Source organism: Gopherus flavomarginatus, chromosome 3 (assembly GCF_025201925.1).
Source record: "Gopherus flavomarginatus isolate rGopFla2 chromosome 3, rGopFla2.mat.asm, whole genome shotgun sequence".
Lineage (NCBI taxonomy): Eukaryota > Metazoa > Chordata > Testudines > Testudinidae > Gopherus > Gopherus flavomarginatus.
Genome location: NC_066619.1, coordinates 50,873,999 through 50,900,701, shown reverse-complemented (window position 1 = coordinate 50,900,701; position 26,703 = coordinate 50,873,999). Strand labels below are relative to the sequence as shown.

Genomic DNA, 26,703 nt, shown 5'->3' with positions numbered 1-26,703 from the left:
TGAAGAGCAAACTGTACTAACCTAAGGAGGCCAAATCTGCTTAGACACTTGATTTCTCTGGAACTAGCAAAGTAGTATGTTACTTCTCTTCACTTGCACGTTCACGGTATGTTAACCACACAGTTTATCCCCTTTCAACTTTAATTGTTCTGAATAAACAACTATCTCCTCTAGCCTGACTCGATCATCACCACAGCACCCTATTTCTTGACTCTCTTGATTGAGGAAGTAGACTGAGAAGCTGCCCTGAATCCTATACACTTCTACCTCAATATAACGCGACCCGATATAACATGAATTCAGATACAATGCAGTAAAGCAGCGCTCCGGGGGGACGAGGCTGCGCACTCTGGTGGATCAATGCAAGTTCGATATAAGGCGGTTTCACCTATAACACAGTAAGATTTTTTTTTTGGCTCCTGAGGACAGCGTTATATCGGCGTAGAGGTGTATTTACACATGCAAACACAAAAATGGCGGATTTAATTATGACCTAGAGAAAGTCAACAGAAGGAAAAATCTTAGAGACATAATTCCTTTATTTTATCATCTCTTACTTAAGGCATAACCAGTGGTATATATTAGTTGCTCAGTTGCACAAAATCAGAATGCTTGACTGGAGCCAGTGCCAGAGGATGGGAAACAGGATATCCACACCAGCACCAAGAATATCAAAACGTCTCTCAATTAAGTTATAAGAACAACAGATACATGCTTTAAAACACAGAAATCCAAGTCAATGAGTGGGAAAGTGTCATTCCTATAAAGGGAGGGGCTTTGATCTAAAGGTCAGGTTGGGCAAAAAGATGCTTACTTGTAAAGGTAATACTCAGCTTGATCCACCTCTTCTCGTGAAGAAATGTTGTCAATAAACTGATTTAAAAATAAAAAAGCTTTAGTGTACAGCAGTCACAATGCATATTAGAACATTAAGGCATTTGTTTTGGTTCACATTTAAGTATCTAGCCACAAAAAAAAAATCTTCACTTTGTTTAGTAACTGACTTCATTTTTGCACTGTTTTCTTAAATGCAAACACAAGTAAAACATCCAAGAGAAGCTGTATAACCTTAAGAGTCACTGATTGCCTCCATCTGTGTCTCATACAGTCCAGAAAGACTGAGAATGGTGAGGTGGTTAAGGCCCTGAACTAGAAATTAGGAAACCTGGATTCCATTCCTGGCTCCATCCTCTGACTTAGGTCAAGTCCCTTAATCTCTGTGCTTCTATTCCTATCTTTAAAAAGCATCCTTTTCTTCCACTTTGTCATCTCTATTTATATTAGAAGATCTTACTGTGTACATACACCCCCAAAAACAACAGGGACCAGTCTTAGCTAGAGTCTCTAGGCACTAATAAAAAAAACAAGGAGTCCTTGTGGCACCTTAGAGACTAACATTTATCTGGGCATAAGCTTTTGTGGGCTAGAGCCCACTTCATCAGATGCATGAAGTGAAAAATACAGGAGCAGGTATAAATACATGAAAGGATGGGGATTGCTTTACCAAGTGTGAGGTCAGTCTAATGAGATAAAAATCAGCTAACAGCAGGATACCAAGGGAGGAAAAAATCTTTCTGAAGTAGTAAGAGAGTGTCCTATTACAGATAGTTGACAAGAAGGTACGAGTAACAGTAGAGAGAAATTAGTAATGGGGAAAATAAGTTTAGGTTTTGTAATGACCCAGCAACTCCCAGTCTTTATTCAAGCCTAATCTGATGGTATCCAGTTTGCAAATTAATTCCAGTTCTGCAGTTTCACATTGGAGTCTGTTTTTGAAGGTTTTTTTGTTGAATTGCCAATTTTAGGTCTGTTATTGAGTTACCAGAGGGAGTGAAGTGTTCTCCTACTGGTTTTTTGAATGTTATGATTCTTGATGTCAGATTTGTGTCTATTTATTCTTTTGTGTACAGACTGTCCGGTATGGCCAGTGTACATGGCAGAGGGGCATTGCTGACAAGATGGCATATATCACATTGGTAGATGTCAGGTGAACGAGCCCCTAATACTGTGGCTGACATGGCTAGGTCCTATGATGGTCCCTTGAATAGATATGAGTCCTTTCATGCATTTATACCTGCTCCTACATTTTTCACTTCATGCATCTAACAAAGTGGGCTCTAGCCTATGAGATCTTATGCCCAAATAAATGTTCGTCTCTAAGTTGCCACAAGGACTCCTCGTTGTTTTGCCGATACAGACTAACATGGCTACCACTCTGAAACCTGTCACTAGGGATTAATAGTTAAAAAAAAAGCTAGAGGGCCCAATTCTGCTCTTATTTACACCAGTGTAACTCCATGAAGCTATGCTGACCTATGCCAATGGAAAACTCTCTAAATTTAGACAATCTTACAAAAAATTCTTAAAATTAAATTCAGACAACAGGAGCGGAGAACAGGAGTTGTGGGAATCTGTTATACTGAGTGGTCTCAATGCAATACACAATTTTCCAGCCTTTCTGAATTAATAGAATCAAAAATTGACAAACACTGTTTTTGTTCCCCAACCTCCAGTAATGATCTTAGAATTTACCTGCTTCACGCAAGTTTGATATTGGGTCAGAAAGTAAAGCTCAACCCAAAAAAAGGCAAAGCTGTCTGATCCAAAGGCCACTCAAGTCAATGGGAGTCTTTTCACTGACTTCTTCAACAGGCTTTCAATCAAGACCATACTATGCTGCAAAACAGTTTACAGGTTCTCCCAGTGGAAGCAGCTATAAGCAAGAGAACAACCAGAACGGAGGCCACAGAAAGTGTTCAGTAACTGCATGAAGTGTTTTTCTGAATGAAGTGGTATGAAAGCCCCACGGGTCATTCCAGTGATCACTAATGGGTGAGAATAGTACTGATGAGTTTCCAATATACCCAGTCAGCTTTTTTCTTTCTGACCTAGTTCTGTGCTTTGAAATTCTTTTAAAAGCAAGTGTCATATGTGCTACACTTCTAGCACTTGGTGGATTTTAAAGCTGTTGCTGCCACAGACAGAAATCACAAAAGGGCAGCCAACAGCAGCTTTGCCAGCACTCCACTGGGATGGGACTTCTCACCTCTAGTGCACCGGGCCAGGCTGGCACAGGGGATTGTAAATTACACTCTTCTGTGCCAGTTTCAGAGAATCTGATCCAATATATTGATCTGTATTGTGGAAGTATCTAGGGACCCCAATAATTGGTCAAGGTCCCCTTGCATTAGGTACTGTACAAACACACAATAAAGACAGTTTCTGCCCTGAAAAGCTTACAGTCCAAAGTACAATATGTATTTAAAGCAGGTGGATATAGCAGACACTTTTACAAAGCTAAGGGTTCAATTTAGCAATATAACAAGATGTTTACAATTTGAACTCTCAGCACAAATAATAATCTATTCCTTAGGAGTTCACTTGACTTCTTAAGTATTCTCAGGTCACTCCCATCTTTGTTAATGGAGTTTTTTCTTACCCGTGATATTGTCAAAGAGCTGACAGGAAGCTTTCTTTCATAGGTTCTGTCCATGAATGTGGCCAATTCCGCTGTAGAAACACATGAAAAGTTATTTTCCTCTAATCAAAGTTACTGAGAAAAACTGACAGTAAAAGATTAACTCTTCTGCAAACTGGAACAAGGCATGCAGTCATGAAATTTAACACCAGTTCTTAGCAATGTATTTTATTTTCATTTGAAGTTAGAACAAAATCCATGGAGGATTTTTCAAAATGTTTAATACTAGGAAAAGACTTAAAGCATTAGGTGAAATCAATAAACAAACAGCCTAAACAAGCTGGACAGATGCCTTGAAAGTTCACTGTTGGTTTCAAGTTTGGTGTTTACTGGACAGCGCATGTTTTGTTTCTTCTTATTTTATAATAAAATAAAAATCAAACACTAACAACTCCTAGAAGCCAAAATAAGATAAACATCAAGTCAAATATAAACTGGGCTATATGTCAGTATTTTATTACCATCCCAGTAGCCCAACATGGTAATTTTTTTAACCGTCTGCACAGTGGTTTTAAACCTTGGGGCTAACTACTGAATTTGATATATCTAAGTTGGTTTTTTTTTTTTTTTTGCATTTTTCTTGAATAACCATGTCTTGGAAAAAGCTCTATTGCAGCATCTCTGATATGCGTCAAGGGTATCCCATCCATGATACTAAGACAGATTCACTGTCTCTCTATTCTCTTGTGTATCAGCTCCATTGCAGAGTCAGAGATACCAAATGCCTCTGTGGTTCTGGCAGCAGCCCTAGGAGTACTTTCCCTGTCTCCCAGGTCTGGTGACTCACAAGTACTCTCCTCAAGCCCCCTTTCCAAACAGCTCTACTCACTGACCCCTTTGCAACTTACTTAGGGCCTGACCCAAAGCCTATTAAGCAATCAATGAGAGTCTTTCTATTGATATCAATGAGCTTTTGATCAGGCTCTTGCAGTGCAATCAAGAGGTGTGCACTGATTATTTTTAAATTTGTTTTCCACCTGTTGTAATATGCAACAGCCATAGTTTCCAGCACAAAGGATGTTAAGCTCTATACTTCAGCAGAGTGGGAGGGGAGGTGGGCCATAGCCAGGACAAATAAGAACTGCCCCACTACACCTGATCCTTCAATGATATAAGTAAAGTATTTGAGGGCCCTACCACCAGAGGCATAAATCAGTCTGTACCTGTGCAGCCTCCACTTAACCTAGGCGGCCCTGAATCACAGAGCTTGAGCTGGTTTCCTGTAGATCCCGTCTCCATTCCACCTGAGTTCAAGCTCTTACAGCTGGATTTTTAAAGGTATTTAGATGCCTGACGATGCAGATGGGCTCCTAGGCATCTAGTGGGATTTTCAGATATGCCAATCCACATCTTTAGGAATCTAAATATCTTTGAAAATCTAGCTCTATCTACAATTGTAAATAGTATCTTTTGCCAAATTTTCAAAAAGGATGGCTAAAGCTACACACCTAAATCTGTATTCTGGCATATAAGTAAGCAGCTTGATTTCACAGGTGCTAAGAAGGTGCAGCTCCCTCAGACTGTTCAACATCTCTGAAAATCAGGCCACTTATTTAGGTACTTAAATGTGGATTTAGGTATCTAAACACAAGATATCTAAGTAGGAAAATTTAGGCCTTTCAACTCAAGACCATGTCTGAATGACCACACCCAGTAAAATGCTGATTATATTAAACCTAGCTGTAGTTACCACAATAATTATTAACTTCAACTATCTTTCAAGTGTTTGATCTAAGGGGGAGAAAATGTTATACAAGATTCCTCTAGGGAAAGCATGAAACACTGTCAACCACCTATTGCCTTGAGTCACTAAGCTTAAAGGATAAATGTATCTGCTGTATTTTTTTTAACTCCTTTGAAAATGTGTAGAAAAGGGAATGGTAGAAGGGACTGAATAATTCAATTCTCCTGCAGCTGATCAACTGATCTAGGTCAGGGGTAGGCAACCTATGGCACGCGTGCCGAATGCATCACACAAGCTGATTTTTCAGTGGCTCTCTTACTGCCCTGGTCCTGGCCACCGGTCCGGGGCCTCCGTATTTTAATTTAATTTTCAATGAAGCTTCTTAAACATTTTAAACTTGTTTACTTTACCTACAATAGTTTATAGACTTAGAGAGACCTTCTAAAAATGTTAAAATGTATTACCGGCACATGAAACCTTAAATTAGAGTGAATAAATGAAGACTCAGCACACCATTTCTGAAAGGTTGCCGACCCCTGATCTAGGTCTAAACAACTGATAATAGTTGGAGAGGCCATTTCAATTCTTCTCAGCAGTGAAAATTCAAACTGTGAAATGAACTATTCTTTAAGGGCAACAGATGTAGCAGCAACATCAGGTTGACAGCAATTAGCAAAAGACTAGTTACAGAAAGATGCTCATCTGAGCATAAGACTATCTAGAGTTCTTAATCTACCCAGTGAATAAGACAGGAAAGTATACAATGAGAATATCTTCAGTATTTAAACAATAGCACAACAACATGGTTCTGTGGTGAATGAATATACAGCTTGGGAACCATTTGCAGCAGTCATTTTTCAGACTTCATTGAGTTGTTGAGGATTTAATGCATCTCTATCTGAAACTGAAAGATGTCTAGGATATCTTTGAGTGTTGGTGTCCAATCCTGAAAGGCACTCACAGAGAACTCCCCCTGAAGTATTTGAGAGTTGCACACCCAGGACTTCCACGATTAGTCCTTTGATCTGTCAATGAAGCTGGAAATCTGTCAGCACTTTACCATAGAAAGTAACTTGCACCCACTGATACAGCTCCCTCAGCCCCAGTATAAAAAATCACACTAAAATTAAAGCTTAACATACAGGTAACAGAAATCAGGTTAACTGAAAATTTAACTACATTGCTAGCCAAACTGCAGCTTTTACTGTAGTTACTAGAGATGAATCAATATTTTGCAGTGAACATATTCCAGGTTTGCTTCTGTCTGTAGAGCATGAGAGCAGATTGAATAATTTAAAATAAGGAATTTCAGAAAAATTAATGTTTCTTGTGAATTTAATTCTGTGGATTGCTATTTAATAAATAACGTAGCTGTGTTGCAAGTGATAAGTGTTGTCGGTAGGTGTGGCGAGCAGATCAATTGGCTGGTCAAATAATGTCAGTTAACCATGAATATTTGACCACTGTCAAATATTCCAGCAAGAAAGCCTTGAAGTAGGTAGCAGCCTACTTTTTTAGATTGCATCATGGTGCCATTCTTCCGATTAGAACTTCATTTCATTGTGTTTTGCATTTTTCTAAGTTAAAGTAATTCAGTTAAGTAACTTGTTTCTTTGTAATTAGGCATAAGTATCTAAGGCTCAGCCTACTGGAGACCATAAAGTCTTACTCTTATTAGTGATCTAATAAATTAGTGCTTAAAAGTATTTTACCATTTTTTACATCATTTGACAATATCTTACTGATCAAATGCTCAACCATACTTGTGCGATATCTGAATGCAAGTGCATGATTTACATTTCTTAGCTTTCATAGCAGTAAAACCTGACCGTATGTGTGTGGAAACACAAAAGGAGTGTTTACATGGCCAAGTGAATTTGTATTTAAATTCTAACAAATATCCACCAAAAATGTTTTTATGCTATTTGTCCAGCAGTGGTAATTATCAAAAAGGAGATGAATATGATCAACTCTCATCCAAGGTTAATTTTTACTGAATTATTATCTTTCATAAAAAGGTAGTTTTCCACAGACTACAAAAGACAGTATAACCATATATTTTTTTTTAAATGACAATATAAGAGTGAGTCACTTAAATTCAAGGCATCATCTTCCTCCCTTAGTCAAGGGAATAACTGGCTCTTTGATATCCTGTTTATTTTTAAATCTGTTCGTGGAAACTAAAATTCCTGCTCCCAACAATTGAGTGGCTCAGGGAACCTACTAATGAAAGAGACTTTCATCTCCCAAGGTACTGATTTCAAATACAATTCAGGTCAACAGTGGCTAACATCTGATTGATGTTTGGTGGCCTGTGTGATATGAATGTCTCAAAAACAAGGAGTACGGTGGCACCTTAAAGACTAACAGATTTATTTGGGCATACGCTTTTGTGGGTAAGAAACCCACTTCTTTACCTGCAACATGAATGTGGTCTCAGTTCAGTTCCTAGTAGACATCTGTCCATCATACAAACCACTCTGACAACTGGCACCCTTATGGCAAACATGCAGTTGGCATGGAGTTTGAACTATCATCTCACTCATAGTGGTGATCATCAAGAACAAGGTTGAAGCCCACTGATGAGGCAACACTGGGAAGCTGGTACCTATGACATACTTGTCCTGTGAATGCAGCAAAGAGTCCTGTGGCACCTTATAGCAGGGGTGGCTCTGGACATTTTGCTGCCCCAAGCACGGAGGGTCCGCTGGTCCCGCGGCTTTGGAGGACCTCCCGCAGGCATGCCTGCAGGAGGTCCACCGAAGCCGTAGAACCAGGGGACCCTCCGCAGGCAAGTTGCCAAAGGCACCCTGCCTGCCGCCCTAGCGGCAACTAGCAGAGCGCCCCCCATAGCTTGTTGCACCAGGCACCCGCTTGGAGCGCTGGTGCCTGGAGCAGCACCTGCCTTATAGGCTAACAGACGTACTGGAGCATGAGCTTTCGTGGGTGAATACCCACTTCGTCGTATTCACCCACAAAAGCTCATGCTCCAATACGTCTGTTAGCCTATAAGGTGCCACAGGACTCTTTGCTGCTTTTACAGATCCAGACTAACACGGCTACACCTCTGACACTTGTCCTGTGAATGAAGACCTACTTCAGTGCAGAATTGTCAATTGCTAAAGTTCAGTTTTTATAAAAACAAAATGCTTTGCACGAAAAAATGCTGTCCTATGTTGGGAGACTGAATGTCTGCTTGAGTCAAGAGCTCACCCTATAACTTTAGTATTACATCAAATGTCTCTCTGCTCTCAACTCCCAACATGCAAATGAGATGCAGCACACGCAACTGGCCCTGGCCTCCACATTTCTGGGATTCATCAGGAAAGGACTGATTTTTATAACAAAGGCCTTGAGTCACTGAAGTCTAAAAAGAGAGCACTGCCATCTCCTGTTCTGATAGGACAGTTTTGATAACTAAAACACCAATGCTTTTTCAAACAAATGAAAAAAACTAATTAATGCTGCCCCATTAGTGCGTTCTCTGCTTGCCATCAATCTACTCTCCATTAACTTCATCTTTTTTGTTGACAGAGCAACTGAAATTTTAGAGAATGCAAGTCCATCCAATCCTCCTCCTTTTTGAGCATCTAATTTTCAGAACTCAGTCTATTATTATTAAACCAATTTTTCCATAACAGTAGGCTATTTGAAAACCATGACCAGAACATGTCAATATCATCTTTTAAAAACCAACCGCTCTTTGGTTAGTTTTGAATGCGGAACAAATGCTAATGTCTCGAAATCCTATCACTCCAGGAACATTAACTTTAGGCTATAATCCTCATTTATTTGTATGGAGTCAAGTTTGTAACAAAACACTATACAGATAACACAGTAAAGGAACAAGCCTGAAACACAGCTATGTCATCACAGCAGTGGAATAGAGGAAATTTCTTTACATCAAAAATACTTTCTTTAAAATCATCATGAGATGTGCCAGATTCATAGATTCATAGACTCTAGGACTGGAAGGGACCTCGAGAGGTCATCGAGTCCAGTCCCTTGCCCTCATGGCAGGACCAAATACTGTCTAGACCATCCCTGATAGACATTTATCTAACCTACTCTTAAATATCTCCAGAGATGGAGATTCCACAGCCTCCCTAGGCAATTTATTCCAGTATTTAACTACCCTGACAGTTAGGAACTTTTTCCTAATGTCCAACCTAAATCTCCCTTGCTACAGTTTAAGCCCATTGCTTCTTGTTCTATCATTAGAGGCTAAGGTGAACAAGTTTTCTCCCTCCTCCTGATGACACCCTTTTAGATACCTGAAAACTGCTATCATGTCCCCTCTCAGACTTCTCTTTTCCAAACTAAATAAACCCAATTCTTTCAGCCTTCCTTCATAGGTCATGTTCTCAAGACCTTTAATCATTCTTGTTGCTCTTCTCTGGACCCTCTCCAATTTCTCCACAACTTTCTTGAAATGCGGTGCCCAGAACTGGACACAATACTCCAGTTGAGGCCTAACCAGCGCAGAGTAGAGCGGAAGAATGACTTCTCGTGTCTTCTTTACAACACACCTGTTAATGCATCCCAGAATCATGTTTGCTTTTTTTTGCAACAGTATCACACTGACTCATATTTAGCTTGTGGTCCACTATGACCCCTAGATCTCTTTCTGCCATACTCCTTCGTAGACAGTCTCTTCCCATTCTGTATGTGTGAAACCGATTGTTCCTTCCTAAGTGGAGCACTTTGCATTTGTCTTTATTGAACTTCATCCGGTTTACCTCAGACCATTTCTCCAATTTGTCCAGATCATTTTCAGTTTTGACCCTGTTCTCCAAAGCAGTTGCAATCCCTCCCAGTTTGGTATCGTCTGCAAACTTAATAAGCGTACTTTCTATGCCAACATCTATGACAACCATGGAGATTATAGGCTTCTACCAGCAGATCAGATACAGAAGGGGTAAGTGCCAATTTAATCTTCTCTCTGTGTTCTGCAGGAGATGAGTTTTTTTTGTTTTTATAACAACTAAAACAAAGAAGTCTTCTTAATATGAATAATTCATCCTAGTAGTAATTATCTTTTTGTTCTTCCACACACAATTAAATATGCAGCAACACAATTAGCAAAGACAGGCTACAGTCCAGATGTCTGATGTCATCTCCCCAACATGCTATTAGAAATGACATGGTTTTTACTACCTTCTTTTGTTCCTTCCAGGAACAAGACACCAAAACCCAAACCAAATGAATGAATTTGTTCTAATAACCCTGAGAGAGGGGAAGCGGTCTTGACTTTCTGAGGCAGCCAGGAGTAAGCTAACTGCTTTGGTCCAAGGTCTCAGGCAGAAAAGAGGTTGCAATCTTCCTCCCCAAAAAGTGTCATAAGAGAGCTCTATGATCAGGGCTATAGTAATTGCTATCCAAAAACTTTGGTAGCCTATTACCAGTAAAATGAGTTAGTATCAGTCTAGTTATTTATAAATAGATGAAAAAGTTATATACTATAGAGAGCAGTTCACAGATCCATAAACATTAATCCTACAAGGAATCATGGTGATCATGACCTCCTGCACCACACAGGCCATAGACTTACATCCAGTAATCCTGCATCTAGCTTAACTTCTGGTTGAGCTACACCATATCTTTTAGAAAGACCTCCAATCTTGATTTGAGACATCCTCTTGCATTGGCAAGGACAATAACTGGATACTGCAGTACATTTCCTCGCCCACCATCTCCCCCTTAAGCTTCTACAGTTGCAAAACCCTCCCCCTCAAAAAAAAAAATCACAACTAGCACTAACTGGTCCTCAGTGCCAATCATCTGGATTTATCAAGCATAATCGAGATCAGATTACAGCCTCATATTCATGGCTAGGAAAATCCCTGCGCCCAAAGGAAGCTGAAAGCTTGCCATGAAACTACTATGATATGTCATGCAGGTCAGAGTAGATGCTGTAGTACATGATGGGTAGGGCCCTACCACATTCACGGCCATGAAAAACATGTAGCGGACTGTGAAATCTGATCTCTCACTGCGAAATCTGGTCTTTTATGTGCTTTTACCCTATACTAGACCAATTTCACAGGGAAGACCAGAGTTTCTCAAATGAGGGGGTCCTGACCCAAAAGGAAGTTGAAGGGGCAGGGGTCACAAGGTTATTTTGGGGGGGAGGGAATCATGGTATTGCTCCCCTTACTTCTGTGCTGCCCTCAGAGCTGGGCAACCGCAGAGTGGCAGCTGTTAGCCGGGCACCCAGCTCTGCAGGAGCAGCGCAGAACTAAGGGTAGCAAGACCATACCATGATATCCTTACTTCTGCACTGCTGGTGGCAGCTCTGCTTTTCAGAGCTGGGCTCCTGGCCAGCAGCCACCAGTCTCCAGCTGCCCAACTCTGAAGGCAGCACTGCCGCCTGCAGCAGCACAGAAGTAAAGGTAGCAGTACCACAAAACCCACCCCCTCCAATAAACTTGCAATTCCCCCTACAACTCCTTTGTGAGGTCAGGACCCCTACAATTACACCACCATGAAATTTCAGGATTTAACTAACTGAAATCATGAAATTTACTATTTTTAAAATCCTATGACTGTGAAATTGACCAAAATAGACTGTGAATTTGGTAGGGCCCTAACAATGGGAGCTGTAGTCCAGTCCAGGAGCTCAGCCCAAAGGAGATAATACAAGTGCACAGACTACAACTTCCATGAAACATCATAGCAGATGGTTTAATGTTGAACCAACCCAAAACTAAGTTTCAATTTTCCTGACAGAAAATTAAAAAATCTCAGCAAAAAATTTAGCAGACACTGAGATTTCAGTCACTCTTTTTAAAAGTGAAAATTATCCTCCAATAGTTTACAAAATGACATCTTGCACATCTTACTCTTCATTTTAAGTAACAGACTGCCTTTTAAATTTTGATATCAAAACTCAGAATGGGCACTTGAAGTTTAGATTAAAAAAAAAAATCACATCCATAGAATGTGTATCTTGTGAAAGAAACAATTTACAGAAAAGACTTTCTAATTTTAATGAAAGATATAAAGTCTACCCTTGGTAGAAAGTATCTGCATATTTTTGTTCTGGATCAATAGTACAAACAGGCAAGACATTTCTAACTTACAGGATCAGATTCTGATCCACTTACTCAATCTCAGTAGCATTTTACTCCACAAAGACTCAGTGTGAAGTTCTACAAAATGTGAGTAATGGTATTAACTGTTCCATAATGATTTTAGGTTTTTCAGTTAGTCAAGATGAGTAAATGTAAAAACTCTTTCGTTACCCAAGCTGTGCACCTCTTTTTCTCTTTCTTCCCATTTTGAACTGTCCACGTAAGCTGCAGAAAGAATAGATCTTCTGCCTAATTTTAAAAAAAGAAAATCATTGTCAAAGTCAGATCACTTAAAGGTGTCAGTTTAACTAAACAAACATTTTATTAGAACAAATGTTTATATCTTCCATTCACTGACTTAACTGTAATTGTTTTGTGAGCACTCCATATTTCAAGCAGTTAATTCATCATATATGCATTCAAACCATGCATGGGGGAAAGACTAGCTCAGTGGTTTGAGCATTGGCCTACTAAACCAAAGGTTGCAAGTTCAATCCTTGAGGGGGCCACTTAGGGATCAGGGCAAAAATCTGTCTAGGGATTGGTCCTGTTTGAGGAAGGGGTTGGACTAGATGACCTCCTCAGGTCCCTTCCAACCCTGATATTCTATGGTTCATAGTAAGACAAGACATTGCCATGGTCACTTTCTTTTTCCTAGAAGCCTCTATAGTCCCCTGCAACATAAAATTAACTTCCACAGCACTTAACTTGATTTTAGCATTTGGAAGAAAGCTTTGGTGCATTAAAACATTTATTGTTCACACCCTTCTTCTTTTCTCTACACCTCTAATAAAAGCTTAAGACCAGGAAACATTCATGAACCAAAGCAAGAAGTACAAACCCACATGGCATCAAACATGTACTTTGCTCCCCATACGTCTCTGTTCATGCACATTTGTGATTAGGGCTTCAGTTTTTCAAATGAAACCTTTTTGGCAAAAAAAAAAAAAAAAAAAAAGGCAGATTCAAACACACAACTTAGTGTCAGTTTACAAACTGATGTCAGTTTCCCCAAATTGTTTGTTTCAGAAAATAAATCTGAAACTCAAAACATTTTGTTTCAATATTTTCCAAACAATGTTACAATTTTTCGGTTTGAAATGATTTGGGGTTTTAAATGTCATTCAATTTTATTCAACAAATTCAAAAATGTTAAAGCTCAAAATTTAAAGGAAAAGTTTAGTGTCAGAAAAAGGGAAAAAAAATTCCATTGAGGTTGAAAAAAACATTTTATTTGCCTAAAGTTTTCATTTTAGAACCAACTCAAAAGGATTTTTTTTTTAAACTGCCAATAAGCCACATAAAAAATAGTTATTCTCCAAGATCTATTTGAGAGACACTGGCAGCCCTATGAAACATGAGCAAGACTGTTCATAACTTCTGGAAGACAATGGCAAGTGCTGAATCCTGGAGGACAGGGAACACCATTGTGCAAAGGAATACATGAGAGGTGCAACAGGCAGCATGTCATGTGTTGCTGAAGGGGAAAGAGGTTCAGACATGGACGTACAATGCTTTGAAAGACTTGGATTAAATATATATTGTAAGTACAAATTACTACATCTCTACCCCGATATAACGCTGCCTTTGGGAGCCAAAATATCTTACCATGTCATAGGTGAAACAGCGTTATATTGAACTTGCTTTGATCCACCGGAGTGCGCAGCCCCATTCCCGGAGCACTGCTTTACCACATTATATCCAAATTCGTGTTATATCAGGTCACACTATATCAGGGTAGAGGTGTATTATGGTTCCACATACTAAATAGCACCTGTTTTCAAGTCCTCATCTGAAAGCACTAACAAACCTCATGAAATTTAAAGTTATCATTTTTATTTTACTCCTAGTTATTTTCCTGCTATACTTAGAAGCTAGAAAATGAACCTCTTTCACTTCACCAGCCTTCTTTTTAAAGATGTCCAGTTCTGCATTTCTTTGCAAATGTGTGTCAAAAGATCTGGTGGCCTGGAGTCCTGTGGTCAAAATACATTATTGTATGTATTCAGCTGTACAAAAAGGTTTCAAATCACAAGAAGCATTTAATATCCTCCATTCTTCAATACAAGTGGTAGGTGTGTTACACTGATAATTTTAATTAGACATTTTAGAACAACTTCCCCTTTTGTGTGTCCGTGCATAGTTCGAGCTGGTTAAGAATGCCAGCCCTAGAGGCTGAAATGCTATGTCTCCACAGAGCACATAGTATAGAGACACCATAACGCAGGAACATTACGCAAAAGGAAGCTGCGGGGCGGGAGGGGGTGTCACAGGGTTATTTTAGGGGGGGATCATGGTATTGCCAATTCTACTTTTGTGCTACCTTTAGCGCTTCAACCCTAACTGAGGGTAGTTCAGTCTCCATGCTACTTCACTTTTGTCACAAGGATACCAGTTAGTTCCAAATGAAAAGGTGGTGATTTTTGTGACATGGACACTGACCTACTATGAAGCAGCAAGGAGAGATTTCAAATTAGTGAAATTTTAAACTCACCCAACAAACTCCACTAGCAGAGGAGTTAATGTACAGGGTTTTCAGGGGAACTCTGGTTCAATTTTGCCCAAAATTTTGCTTTTGTAAAAACAAGCTTTAATAAAAAATTGTTAAGTTGGTTGCTGTAGGTCAGTAGTCTCCAACCTTTTTATGCCCAAGATCACTTTTTGAATCTAAGGGCAATCTAGGATCTAGCCCGCCCCTTCCCCCGCTCACTTCATTCCATCTCTCCAATGCTCGCTCTCCTCCACCCTCAGTCACTTTCACCAGGTTGGGGCAGGATGTTGCAATTCAGGAGGGGATGCAGGCTCTGGACTGGGGCTGAGGGGTTCAGTGTGGGAGGGTGCTCTGGGCTGAGCCTGGGGCAACATGCCCCTGCAGCCCCTCCGTGGCTCTGCACGCTGCCCGTCTCTGCAAGCACCGCTCCCCCAGTTCTCCTGGCCCACGGGAGCAGCATTTTCAGGCAGGAGCAGCACACAGAGGGCCATGCTGGCCACTTCTGAGAGTGGCATGTGGCCAGTTAGGCAGGGAGTCAGCCTTAGAGGCAGCCCCGCTACACCCCTGGAGATCACAATTGCCCAATCATGATTGACAGGTTGGTGACCAGTGGTATACATGGTGGTGTTATAGCCAAGTTGGTCCCAGGCTATTACAGAGACAAGATGAGTGAGGTAATATTATCTCACCCACCTGACCTCTCTAACTTTTGTTGCTGGATGGATAATTTTTGTTGAGTGTTTATCGCTGCAGATTTTACAGTCCCAACATTACAGCAGGGTGCTAGTTCTGTTAGCCTGAAAAGCAGATGATTGGGTAGATGATAGTATGGTGAATGTATAATAAATGCAGGTCTACATTCTCAAGCTGTAGTCAGAGCCGGTGCTAGGAATAAGCAGACTCAACAATTGCTTAAGGCCCTGAGCAGCTCAAGAAGGCTCCCTATTAATTTTTAGTACGTATTGTAGGCCCCTCCTCCCCAAAAAAATTCTGCTTAGTGCCCCCAGTGGGCTAGCACGGGCACTGGCGTCAGTAACCCCTTTATTTTGGGAGCAGTAGCCAGGAGCCACAGGACATTCAGCTCCGACTCGTTATTTGCACGCAGAGCTCCCAGAGCACTTTACACTGGCGCGGAGGGGCATGATTATCCCCATTTTACAGGTCGCCTCAGCAGTGCTATAGAGCCAGGAGCAGATCCCAGCTCTCCTGCATTGGCCTATGGCGCCTGGCCCATAGAGAAGCCGCGCGCGCGGGTGGCGAGCTCGGGCCCGTCTAGCTCAGCGCCCCGAGGAGCTGCTCCTACCCCGGGGCGCACGGGAGGCGACTGGACCAAGCGGTGCCCGACAGTCTGATTCCCCCGGGAGTCCGCACCCCGCAACGAGCCCTAGGGCAGCTGGAGCCTGCGGGGTGCCCCGGCCACGCGCTCCGGACCATCACCCACCTGCCGCTGCGCGGGACACTCTCGCACCCCCAGCCTTGCCCCAGAAGAGTACGGCTCGCCGGAGCACGAGGGCTGCCATCTCGGAATGTACCAACGCCTGAGGTGGAGAGGGGAGACGCGAGTAGCTACCCGGACAGTGCTCCGCTGACCTGGCTATTTAGCTACTGAGGAATCGCGCCCCTCCCTGCCCCTGGAGGGACACCGGCACTAGCAAGTGAGGGCGGGGTGAATGCCATTTACAGGTGGCCTCTTTCCCGCCCGACCACCCGCCTGCCTCTGGGCGCAGATGGTACGCTCCGAGGACAGAATGGCCGCCGCGGTAGCTGGGGGTTCCAATCGAATCCTGCGGGAGACACTCAAACATTCCATGCTGCGTTCAGCTGCCGCGGCGCTCGGCTGCTGGAGCTGCCCGCATGGAGGTACTCGCACGCGCCTGGCCTTGGCTCGGGAGATGAGCAGGGGTTGGGGTGTCCTGGGGGCTATAGAGGTGGCCGACTGTGTACTCCAGCGACCGCGTCACAGCCCAGGAGGACTACGCTTCCCAGCATGCACTGCAATTCCTTGGCTTTAGTGGACTAGGCTAAGTGGCGCTGGGGCTGCTGGGATGTGTGGTCCCTGTTGACTTCCGTCTGTTCACTGCTGAACTGGCGTAGAGCGGCCCTTTGGCATGTCAGCGGCTGCTTCGTAGCTCGTGCACACGTTGTTTTGGGGGTTAGGCTCTGCGGGTGGGAGCGGGGCTGTCGGATCTGGCTGTCTGCCCTGCCCCCAGCGGTACAGAGGGCTAGAGAGCCGCTTGTGTTAGCAGCTAATGGCGCTCAGCGTCTAGCTGTGCTGTCCGGAGAGGAGCGTGTTATCCCCCTCCCCCGGCCACATGGGGCCTCAGCCCGAAATAGGGATTCCTGATCTGTGATGCTGGAACTAGGAGTGCTGGGGTGCTGTAGCACCCCTTGACTTGAAGTTGTTTCCATCATGTACAGGGTTTATAGTTTTGTTCAATGGCTTTCAGCATCCTCCACTGTAAAAATTGTTCTAATGTCACTGGGTAGGTTAGGGATGTGGTGGGAAATATGGGTTCTGTTTCCAGCTCTGCGACTGGATCCCTGGGTGAGCAGGAGCGGCGCCAAGGTTTTTAGCGCCCTAGGCGGGGTCCTTCCACACTCCCAGCAATTCTGCGGCGGGGGGGTCCTTCCGCGCTCCCAGTCTTTGGGGCACTTTGGCGGCGGGTCCCGGAGTGAGTGAAGGACCTGCCACAGAATTGCCACCGCTAACCCAGAGTGTGGAAGGACTCCCCGCCACCAAATTGCTTCCCTCCCAAATCCTGGTGCCCTAGGTGACCACCTAGGTCGCCTAAATGGAACACCGGCCCTGTGGGTGAGTAGTATGCAGATCACTTCATCTCTGTGCCTCACTTTACCAATCTGTAAATATAAGATTATGCTTACTGGCCTTGAAAAGTGCTTTAACTTTTTATTTTTTTTTATATAAAAATTTCCCAGGGAGAACAGTGCCCTTGCCCAAACGCCCATTGCCTCTGCTTGTTGACACCAAGTGGTTATTTTGACCAATTTTCCAAATGCCCTAACCTGAGATATACTGTGTTCAGTTTCATGGAATTAAAAAAAAGGGAATCCGCCCAAGAAAAGCTGAATTTCTGTTTCAGTGCTTCTAGCATTTAAGAGCAACAGAACAGCCTGTGTAACTACATCCTTGTTCCTTACCTATAACTTGTGATGTTGGAAGTGCCTTAACTGGGAATGACCTTCCATTTATTATTGTCCTATCCTTTTAGAAATGGGAATTCCTCTGTGGGCCTTCCTTTTATGGAAGCTTCTGAACAGTGAAAGGCCACTTCAACAAAAGCAGGTTTCTTCACAGAGCTGTTTTTCTTAGTGAGTGGAATGTCCATGATCCCACAATGTACAATGCTAGTAATCAGTTCAATACTTACTTTTACCTTCTAAGGTTTCTTTTCAGTTTTCTACTGTATTAGTTACAAAAATAAGGCTATAGAGCACTTCAGAAGACATAGAATTGAATTCAACCCAGATAAAACTATTCCGTCCCATACACAGACACTCTGTCCCAGCGCTGATTCAGTGGCTACTGAATGTCTAACCTGTATGATACCCAGTTTATCTGCCTTAGAAGGTTGAAGGGATGTCTCCCTTGCTGGGATGTACTTTCAGGGAGCCTAGATATTCCAAACCTGATACTGAAGCTTTGTCTACACTATCAGTGCTTTGCCGATATAGCTATATTGGTGTAGATGCAGTTTATACCAATTAATTTTTCTCATAGTAACAGCAGCTTCCTGAATAATGTTAGCTATGCCAACAGAAGCACTTTTATATCAACATAGCTCTGTCTCTGCTGGGCATTTTGTCAGCATAATCGTGTCAGCTAGGGGATGTGGTTTTTACACACACACCCCGACCAATATAGCTATGCTCGCTCGCTCTCTCTCTCTCTCTCACACACACACACACACACCAATATAGGTATACTGAGAAAACTTTGTAATGTAGACAACTGGTTTTAGACAACTAAAGGTTTGTTTTCACTGCAGCGTTAACTTGAGCTCTTATTGTTACTGAGATATATGCTAAAGCCTGAATGATCTTTACTCTTGGGCTGGTAACCTACCCATTTTGCAGTGTGAATGCAAGCTAAACCACTTGAGTGCTGATAGTCCTCCAGTTCTTTCCCACAATTAGCCCCAGCTGATCAGAAGGACAGACAAGTTCTGCAGTTTACTTGGAAATAACTATAAAGCAGCTCAGTTTACTTTATCACTAACAGCCATGATATGAGCCCCTCAGAAGTTCTCGTAATACATGCACCAGGGACACTCCTGAGTATAGCTTTGCAATGTGGCCACTCACACCTAGGTGAGGCCAATGAAAGTGCTCATCACCCTCGGTTAACACTGCAGTCAAGATATATCCTATGCCATCCTCTCCTGTCTTTCAGCAGCTTCTAGGAAATGAGTTTGTTTACGTAGAATAAACATTTCTTTTCACTTTTAGAAAATATGGTGGAAATGTTTAAAAGACCCACTCATTTGCAAAATGTAAGAATGTTTAGCTGAGTAAAGAGGCAGTTTGGAGTAGGCTTTCCATAGAGATAAGTAGTAGCTGTATATTTCAGTGCAGCATTCATAATGCATGTACCAGTGACCCCACTAGCCTCTCTACTTATGATTTTTATTCTGTTCCTTCCTGCTTTGTTTTCTTTTATCTTTCAGATTGTAGTCTTTTTGGGGCGCGGATTTGAGGGCATTTGGAATTTAGCAGGATCAAGCCCAAAGATAGAAGTGCCTGAGTTGAAATCACAGTTCTAACATGGGGCTTTATAGCTGCAGTTGCAACTAGTGGTAGGATACACTAGTAACTTCTTAGTAGTAATCACAGATTCTTGGTGGAAGCTGTATATGTGTAATTAACGCAATGAAGGAACAAAAGACATTATTTCACATGAAGAATCTAAAACAGGAAGTGTTCTGTCAGCTCCAGAATTAGGCCTTTCATGGTGATTGGTCCAGTCCTATTGTTTCCCACTACACTTTACACAGTCATGACTACCAGGGCTTCTGTCTACATTGTCCTCTAAATATTTCTAATTACCTAATGAAGAACTACCTTACACTCTTTGAACCTCTTACTAATTTGTGCAGCTTTGAAATTCTGTGTATTTAGTGCCCCTTTACTTTTTACTGGGAATTATGGTTAGGCTTCTATATTTGTCTATTTCTGCTGTATCTGCCAACATGATATCTGGATGCCATATATGAAGTAGACTTCTTGACTCTTCCTGTGTTGGATACTCAGCAAGTATCCAACTTCCAGAGTTCTGGAATCCTGGAGTACCATGGGGACTACTTTGTAAGGGTTTCAGAGTTTCTAGCATCTGGCTGTATAATCCTCTATTTTCAAATTATCTGCAGTCTTGCATCTTTCCTTTGCAATCAATGTACATATCAAGTTGCCCTGTACAGCTTGTTTTTCACCATTAAAATCAATTAAGAAAATGACAAAGCAAAGAAAACAATTTGGACTAGTTTTTGTGCTGTGGAGTTTGTACTAGGTGAGTTTTATATCCAGGTGAAATTTGAAAACGAAGGCTAGTCAGAAATAATAATATTTATTATTTGTGTTGCAGTAATGCCTAGGAGCCCCTGTCAGGGACTGGGACCCCAACCCCATTGTGGAAGGCACAATACAAACACAGAACCAAAAAAAAAAAGTCTATGCCCCCAAAAAGCTTACAGTCTAAGTGTATAACAAGAGAGAACAGGTGGAGGCAAGAAGAGAGATGGGGGAGAGAGAGGACAAAAAGTGATTAAAAACGGTATTGTGGAGTTCCATACTTTCTTGCCCCCTCCCCTCCCCCCCCCTCCGATTTTCAAATCAAACTTGTGCAATTTACAAGCCAAAAGATGAGTTTTCTAAATGTGAGGGCTAAACTCAGCCATGGATCTGATAATCTAATATGCAGCCCTGGGACACTGTTGCCTCCTAGCTGACTGCACTCCATGTTTTGGACAGCTGTGGATATTAGCATCGCTTGCTGTGGTGCAGTTTCTCACCTTCAGAAATTTTGCTAGTGAAAATCCAATGAATAAAACCTCAGATGCCTTAATTTCTCCAAATCAGAGGATGATACTTAATAAGTAAGGCTACAATTTTATCAAGGCAGTCATGGAATCCATGACTTCCAAAGACTACTGGCAGGTGGCTGGGAGCTGCAAGGTCCTGGTGGCTGGGGGATACCCCACAGCTCCTTGCTATTGCAGGTGTTGGTAACCTCTGAGCCGCCGCTGGGGGGATCCCACAACTCCAAGCCACGGGGAGGGGGGACCCTGGAGCTCCAAACTCCCTCATGTGGTGGTGAGGCCTCCAGAGCTCCCAGCTGGCCCCCGCAACGGCTCCCCATTTTGTCATAGATATTTTTAGTAAAAGTCATGGACCGGTCACGGGCTTCCATGAATTTCCCTTTATTGCCCGTGACCGATCTGTGACTTTTACTAAAAATATCTGTGACAAAATCTTAACCTTATTAATAAGACTACCTCAAGATAAAGAATATGTTGTAAATTATTAAACTGATGATCTCTTGATGAGATATGTTAGAAATGGCACATTTCAGGGATGGGAGGAGGAATGAATATACCAATTTTCAACATTCTAGTTCAGTGGGAACAGAAGAATTGTATCTTTTAGTCACCCAGTTATAACAGGTTACCATGAGACAAAACACACTTGAAAGAAATGAGGTGTATTTATTTCAACCATGTTAGGATGGTTTGCATTGGTGTATATTTTAATATGTATAGGTGGGCCTTTATTTTGTTATGTAAATAGAAATCTTAAGATTTTCTTAATTTTTTTTTTGGTTCCTTAAAATTTTTGGTTTGTGTGTATGTATAAATAAAATCATCCTTTTTTCCTGCTCGATATGAGCTGCTCCATTAGTTAGGCTACTTATTTCCTTTTTTTATTCCCCTAATTTATGATTAAGCCAACACACAAAAGGATTAGAATGTTTCCATAAGCAACCTAAAAGAGTGGATTGTATCAGTGTAAACCCTGTTAAAATTGCTTTGTTGCAAATAGTTTCTGTTACTGAAGAGATGTCTGTGATGATAAAGATTTTTCAAACAGAACTTAGCTGACAATTAGCTGAAAAAGATGAGATAAAAAAATTTGAGTTCAGCATCAAAGTCTTGAGATTGTAAACTCTTTGGGGCAGGAACCATGTCTTCCTATGTATTTGAACAGAACCTAACACGAATGAGCTCCAAACTTGATTGGGAAGTTTGGGTGCTATTGTGATGCATATAATACATGCGCATCTTCCAATTATTCCCACCTTTAATGAAATTCTTTTGGTACTTTCTGGCTTACTCAAGAGATCCCAGAATGCATCATTCTATGACAGCACAAATATCAAAATCTCTTCACAACCACTATTTGTCCTGTCATTGAATAGTGCATTCTGGGATCTCTTGAGAAAGCCAGAAAGGAGTACTACTAAGAGGATTGCACAAAAGGGGGAGCTTTTTTCCTCCTTTCTGCTCTGACTGCTCTCACTGATTGGTTAATGGGAAAACACACATCTCAATTTTAATTATTTTTTGCAGTTTACTTTAATTACACATGAAGCAAAACTATTATAATGCTCACTCCTCCTTGTCTGTACTTGCCCTGCATAACTGTAGGAGTAAATACTTATTTTTGTCAGTAAAGTAAGCAACTATGATTCAGAGAGAAAGAAGGTGCCATGTTTACCGTCACATTTTAACTATGATGCTCTTTAAGAGCCTGGTTTTTAAAGGCACTGATCACCCACAGCTTCCATTGATTAAGCTGCAGGTGCCCAGCACTTCTGAAAACCAGGCCCTAAATCTTCTTGTGGTCCCGGATTACATGGTAAACAATAGCAGTAGTTCCTAAATGCAGACTTCAGTGTTGTCAAACAGTAAATCTAATATTATGCTGAATCTTCCCCTTCCTTCCTCCCCATTTATAGCAAAGCGATATCTGCTAACTGATGATATTATACGATTGCAAGAATTTCAGCAGAAGAAGATAGCAACTGAACATCAAATTTATGGCAATAAAGGTACAGGTATTTATTTTATTGAACAATATTATCAATATTAAAATTAGCGTTTAATATTTCTGTTTGTTCCAGTCAAGGCCACCAAACCACAGTGCAACTTTGTAACTTTTTAGAACAGGTAACTGTTTTCTTCTGCAGGGAAACTTAGTACAAAATTTAGTAAATGCTTAGGTATCCAGAAGAGGGTTATGCCAATAATTCTTAATCCACTTTGTAAATTAGCAATTTTGTGCTATTCAGCTATTTCCTTTCTCTCAACCTCTCATCTTGTATCTCCTCTGATTCCAGTGACAGCTGTACATTAGAAATATGAAAGGTGAGTTCAGGATCTCCAAAATGAGTGTGGAGTGAAGTCTTAGATTGTTATTGTTAATAGATAAAGTCCCGTTAGGGAAAATCTGGAGGTTCCTTTTCCCTTTATTTAGTGAAACATAAATCTGCCGTGAGGAGTTGATAAAGGTTATGCAGGACTTATCTTCATGAAGCTGTCTGATTATACACAGATTTTGTTTCTGTTGATTAACTTTTACAAATGCAAGAATTATCCCAAAGAACAAAATGAGGTTTATTGTTGAGGGGAGGGGAGGAACAATGTTCTGTGAAGATGTAAAACCCAATCTTTGGAGGGGACAAAGTGGGAGCTGAGAGTTATTTCCTGAGATAAAAGATAGAAACAAGTGTTAAAAAAAATTTAATTGGCAGTATATATAGGGTAAGAGTGAGATACTCATAATTTAAACATGGGATGAATGGCATGAAACTGTGTCACATTAGCACCCTGGGGGAGAGAGAAAGCAATGCAGGCAGGGCCGGTGCTTCCATTGAGGTGAACTAGGCAATCGCCTAGGGCGCCAGGATTTTCGGGGGGCGTTATTTTGCTAGGGGCGGGAGGGGCGGCAGGCAGCTCCGGTGGACCTGCTGCAGTCGTGCCTGCGGAGGGTCCGTTGGTCCGCAGCTCCGGTGGAGCTGCCGCAGGCATGCCTGCAGACGGGCCGCTGGTCCCATGCGGTTCCGGTGGACCTCCCGCAGGCACGGCTGTGGCAGCTCCACCGGAGCCGCGGGAGCAGCGCACGGGGCGGTTATCATAACCTTAGTCCCAGATTTGGACCTTAGCGTCCAAAATATGGGGGTTAGCATGAAAACCTCCAAGCTTAGTTACTAGCTTGGACCTGGTACCTGCTGCCACCACCCAAAAAATTAGAGTGTTTTGGGGCACTCTGGTCCCCCTGAAAAACCTTCCCTGGGGACCCCAAGACCCAAATCCCTTGAGTCTCACAACAAAGGGAAATAATCCTTTTTCCCTTCCCCCCTCCAGGTGCTCCTGGAGAGATACACAGACACAAGCTCTGTGAATCCAAACAGAGTGAATCTCCCTCTCTGTTCCCAATCCTGGAAACAAAAAGTACTTTCCTATTCCCCCAGAGGGAATGCAAAATCAGGCTAGCAATCCAACACACAGATCTCCCCGATTTCTTCCTCCCACCAATTCCCTGGTGAGTACAGACTCAATTTCCCTGAAGTAAAGAAAAACTCCAACAGGTCTTAAAAGAAAGCTTTATATAAAAAGAAAGAAAAATACATACAAATGCTCTCTGTATTAAGATGATACAACACAGGGTCAATTGCTTAAAAGAATATTGAATAAACAGCCTTATTCAAAAAGAATACAAATCAAAGCACTCCAGCACTTATATTCATGCAAATACCAAAGAAAAGAAACCATAGAACTTACTATCTGATCTCTTTGTCCTTACACTTAGAAACAGAAGACTAGAAAGTAGAAAGTACTTCTCCAAAGCTCAGAGAAAGCAGGCAGACAGACACAAAGACTTAGACACAAACTTCCCTCCACCCAAAGTTGAAAAAATCCGGTTTCCTGATTGGTCCTCTGGTCAGGTGCTTCAGGTGAAAGAGACATTAACCCTTAGCTATCTGTTTATGACAGCGGTGAAATGGCCGTGTGCCTAGGGTGCAAAAAACTCTAGCGCCGGTCCTGAATGCAGGTGAGACATAATCTGCAGTTGGCTATTTGACCGATCCTAAAAAGAATTGACCAGTCATACATTGGTCAAATATTTTAAAGCAGTGATTTATTAGAACACTAACAAAAAAAAAAAAGTAAAACTTTACCATCCCCAATAGGCGTGGCCTTAGGTAGATAGTTATGACTAATTACAAAAAACAAGTTACTTAACAGTTATTTTAACTCAGAAAATTGCAAAATGCAATGAAATGAAGTTGTAAAAAATGAAAGAATGGCACCAGGATGCAGTCAAAAACGTAGGCTCCCACCTACATTAGGCCATTCTTGCTGGAATGTTTGGCAACATTTGACTTTGGTCAAATAAATACATGTCAAATGACATTATTTGGTCAATAAGTTGACTGGCTTGCCAAGCCTAACATAATCACAGATCTGCTGTGAAAATTTGCTTTCTTTGAAAGCAGCATAATAAGTTTCTTCATATTTATTCATTTTTCTGGTACTTTGTATAGATATACCATTATTTAAACAGTTTTCTTTAAAAATATTAGGCAACATGGCGATTCTTAAAAGCTTTTCATGTTGAAAAAATAGTGCTTCTTAAAACATCAAATGCTTGTTTTGTGTCTGATGTAATAGCGTTTTTCTGATGAATTCTCCTTAGAATGTGGTTTTACACTCTGTGATGTTTACTTTGGGTTGCGCAAATTTGGACTAGGAGTCCCACAGTCGATCAGGCTTTTGCCACAAGGAAAGCAAAGGATTGGTGGACTAATAATTACAATACTACTATCTGTTAAAAGTACATTTTGTTTTTTATGTTTAAAAGGGTCCTCTTCCATTTCCACTGCTTGGTTCACTCATAAGATCCCTGCTATAGTGGTGGAATTTCAGTATGCAGAGGATGTGGAATAAGATTCATAAGATATATATTGAACTTATTAATATGGGTCAGACACTGTTGCTAAATGTAGGAACTAAGCTTTATAGGGATTCAGGTCATACTTCACCTTGTTTGTCCACTGAGCTGAGTTATTGTCATAAACAGATAAGTAAGAGTTAATAGAACAGAAGTACTTCATATCTCTTTTGCCTGGAAAGAGTTAACAAGATCAGTGAGCCTGGCTGTCACCTGACCAGAGGACCAATCAGGGGACAGGATACTTTCAAATCTTGAGGGAGGGAAGTTTTTTGTGTGTGCTGTTAGTGTTTGGTGGTTGTTCTCTCTGAGTTCTGAGAGTGACCAGACATGCAACCAGGTTTCTCTCCAATCTCTCTGATACAGTCTCTTATATGTCCAGAATAGTAAGGACTAGGTAGATAAAGCGAGTTAGGCTTATGTTTGTTTTCTTTATTTGCAAATGTGTATTTGGCTGGAAGGAGTTCAAATTTGTATTTTGCTGAAAGGATTTTAATTTGTACCTGTATACTTAGGCTGGGAGGGTATTCCCAGTGTCTATAGCTGAAAGACCCTGTAACATATTCCATCTTAAATTTACAAAGACAATTTTTACTGTTTTTCCCTCTTTAATTAAAAGCATTTCTTGTTTAAGAACCTGATTGTTTTTTTATTCTGGTGAGACCCCAGGGGACTAGATCTGGATCCACCAGGGAATTGGTGGGGAGAAAGGAAGGAAGCGGGGGAGAGAGGTTATTTTCTCTCTGTGTTAGGATTACTTTCTCTCTCAGGGAGAGTCTGGGAGAGGGAGAAAGAAGGAGGGGGGAAGGTGGATTTTCCTCTCTGTTTCAAGATTCAAGGAGTTTGAATCACAGTGATTTTCCAGGGTAACCCAGGGAGGGGAAGCCTGGGAGAGGCAACGGTGGGGGAAAGAGTTTACTTTCCTTGTGTTAAGATCCAGAGGGTCTGGGTCTTGGGGGTCCCCAGGCAAGGTTTTGGGGGGACCGGAGTGTACCAGGCACTGGAATTCCTG

General features: G+C 41.7%; 2 protein-coding genes across 7 annotated transcripts in view; one reads left to right on the top strand and one right to left on the bottom strand.

Annotated features, from left to right (window-relative positions):
- Positions 1–16,422, bottom strand: part of MRPS27 (mitochondrial ribosomal protein S27) — a 63,968-nt gene extending 47,546 nt beyond the window's left edge. Inside the window, exons 1-4 of one of the 3 annotated variants that reach the window (XM_050945271.1) lie at positions 16,168–16,422; positions 12,407–12,484; positions 3,440–3,510; positions 815–873 (exon numbers count right to left, since the gene is read on the bottom strand). In XM_050945271.1, the coding sequence (XP_050801228.1) occupies positions 815–873; positions 3,440–3,510; positions 12,407–12,484; positions 16,168–16,246 (287 nt within the window). In that variant the 5' untranslated portion in view covers positions 16,247–16,422. The remainder of the gene's footprint in view (positions 1–814; positions 874–3,439; positions 3,511–12,406; positions 12,485–16,167) is intronic. The other 2 variants (XM_050945272.1, XM_050945270.1) reach the window with 2 other exon arrangements.
- Positions 16,423–16,453: 31 nt separating this feature from the next.
- The window catches only part of PTCD2 (pentatricopeptide repeat domain 2), a 30,243-nt gene continuing 19,993 nt past the window's right edge, over positions 16,454–26,703 (top strand). For 2 of the 4 annotated variants that reach the window (XM_050945276.1, XM_050945274.1), the window contains exons 1-2: positions 20,088–20,250; positions 22,696–22,788. Coding sequence is in view for 1 of the 4 variants with exons in the window: in XM_050945273.1 (XP_050801230.1) it covers positions 16,454–16,586; positions 22,696–22,788 (226 nt within the window). In the remaining 3 variants the exon portion in view is untranslated. Of the gene's footprint in view, positions 16,587–16,815; positions 16,837–20,087; positions 20,251–22,695; positions 22,789–26,703 lie in introns of those variants that run through there. The other 2 variants (XM_050945273.1, XM_050945275.1) reach the window with 2 other exon arrangements.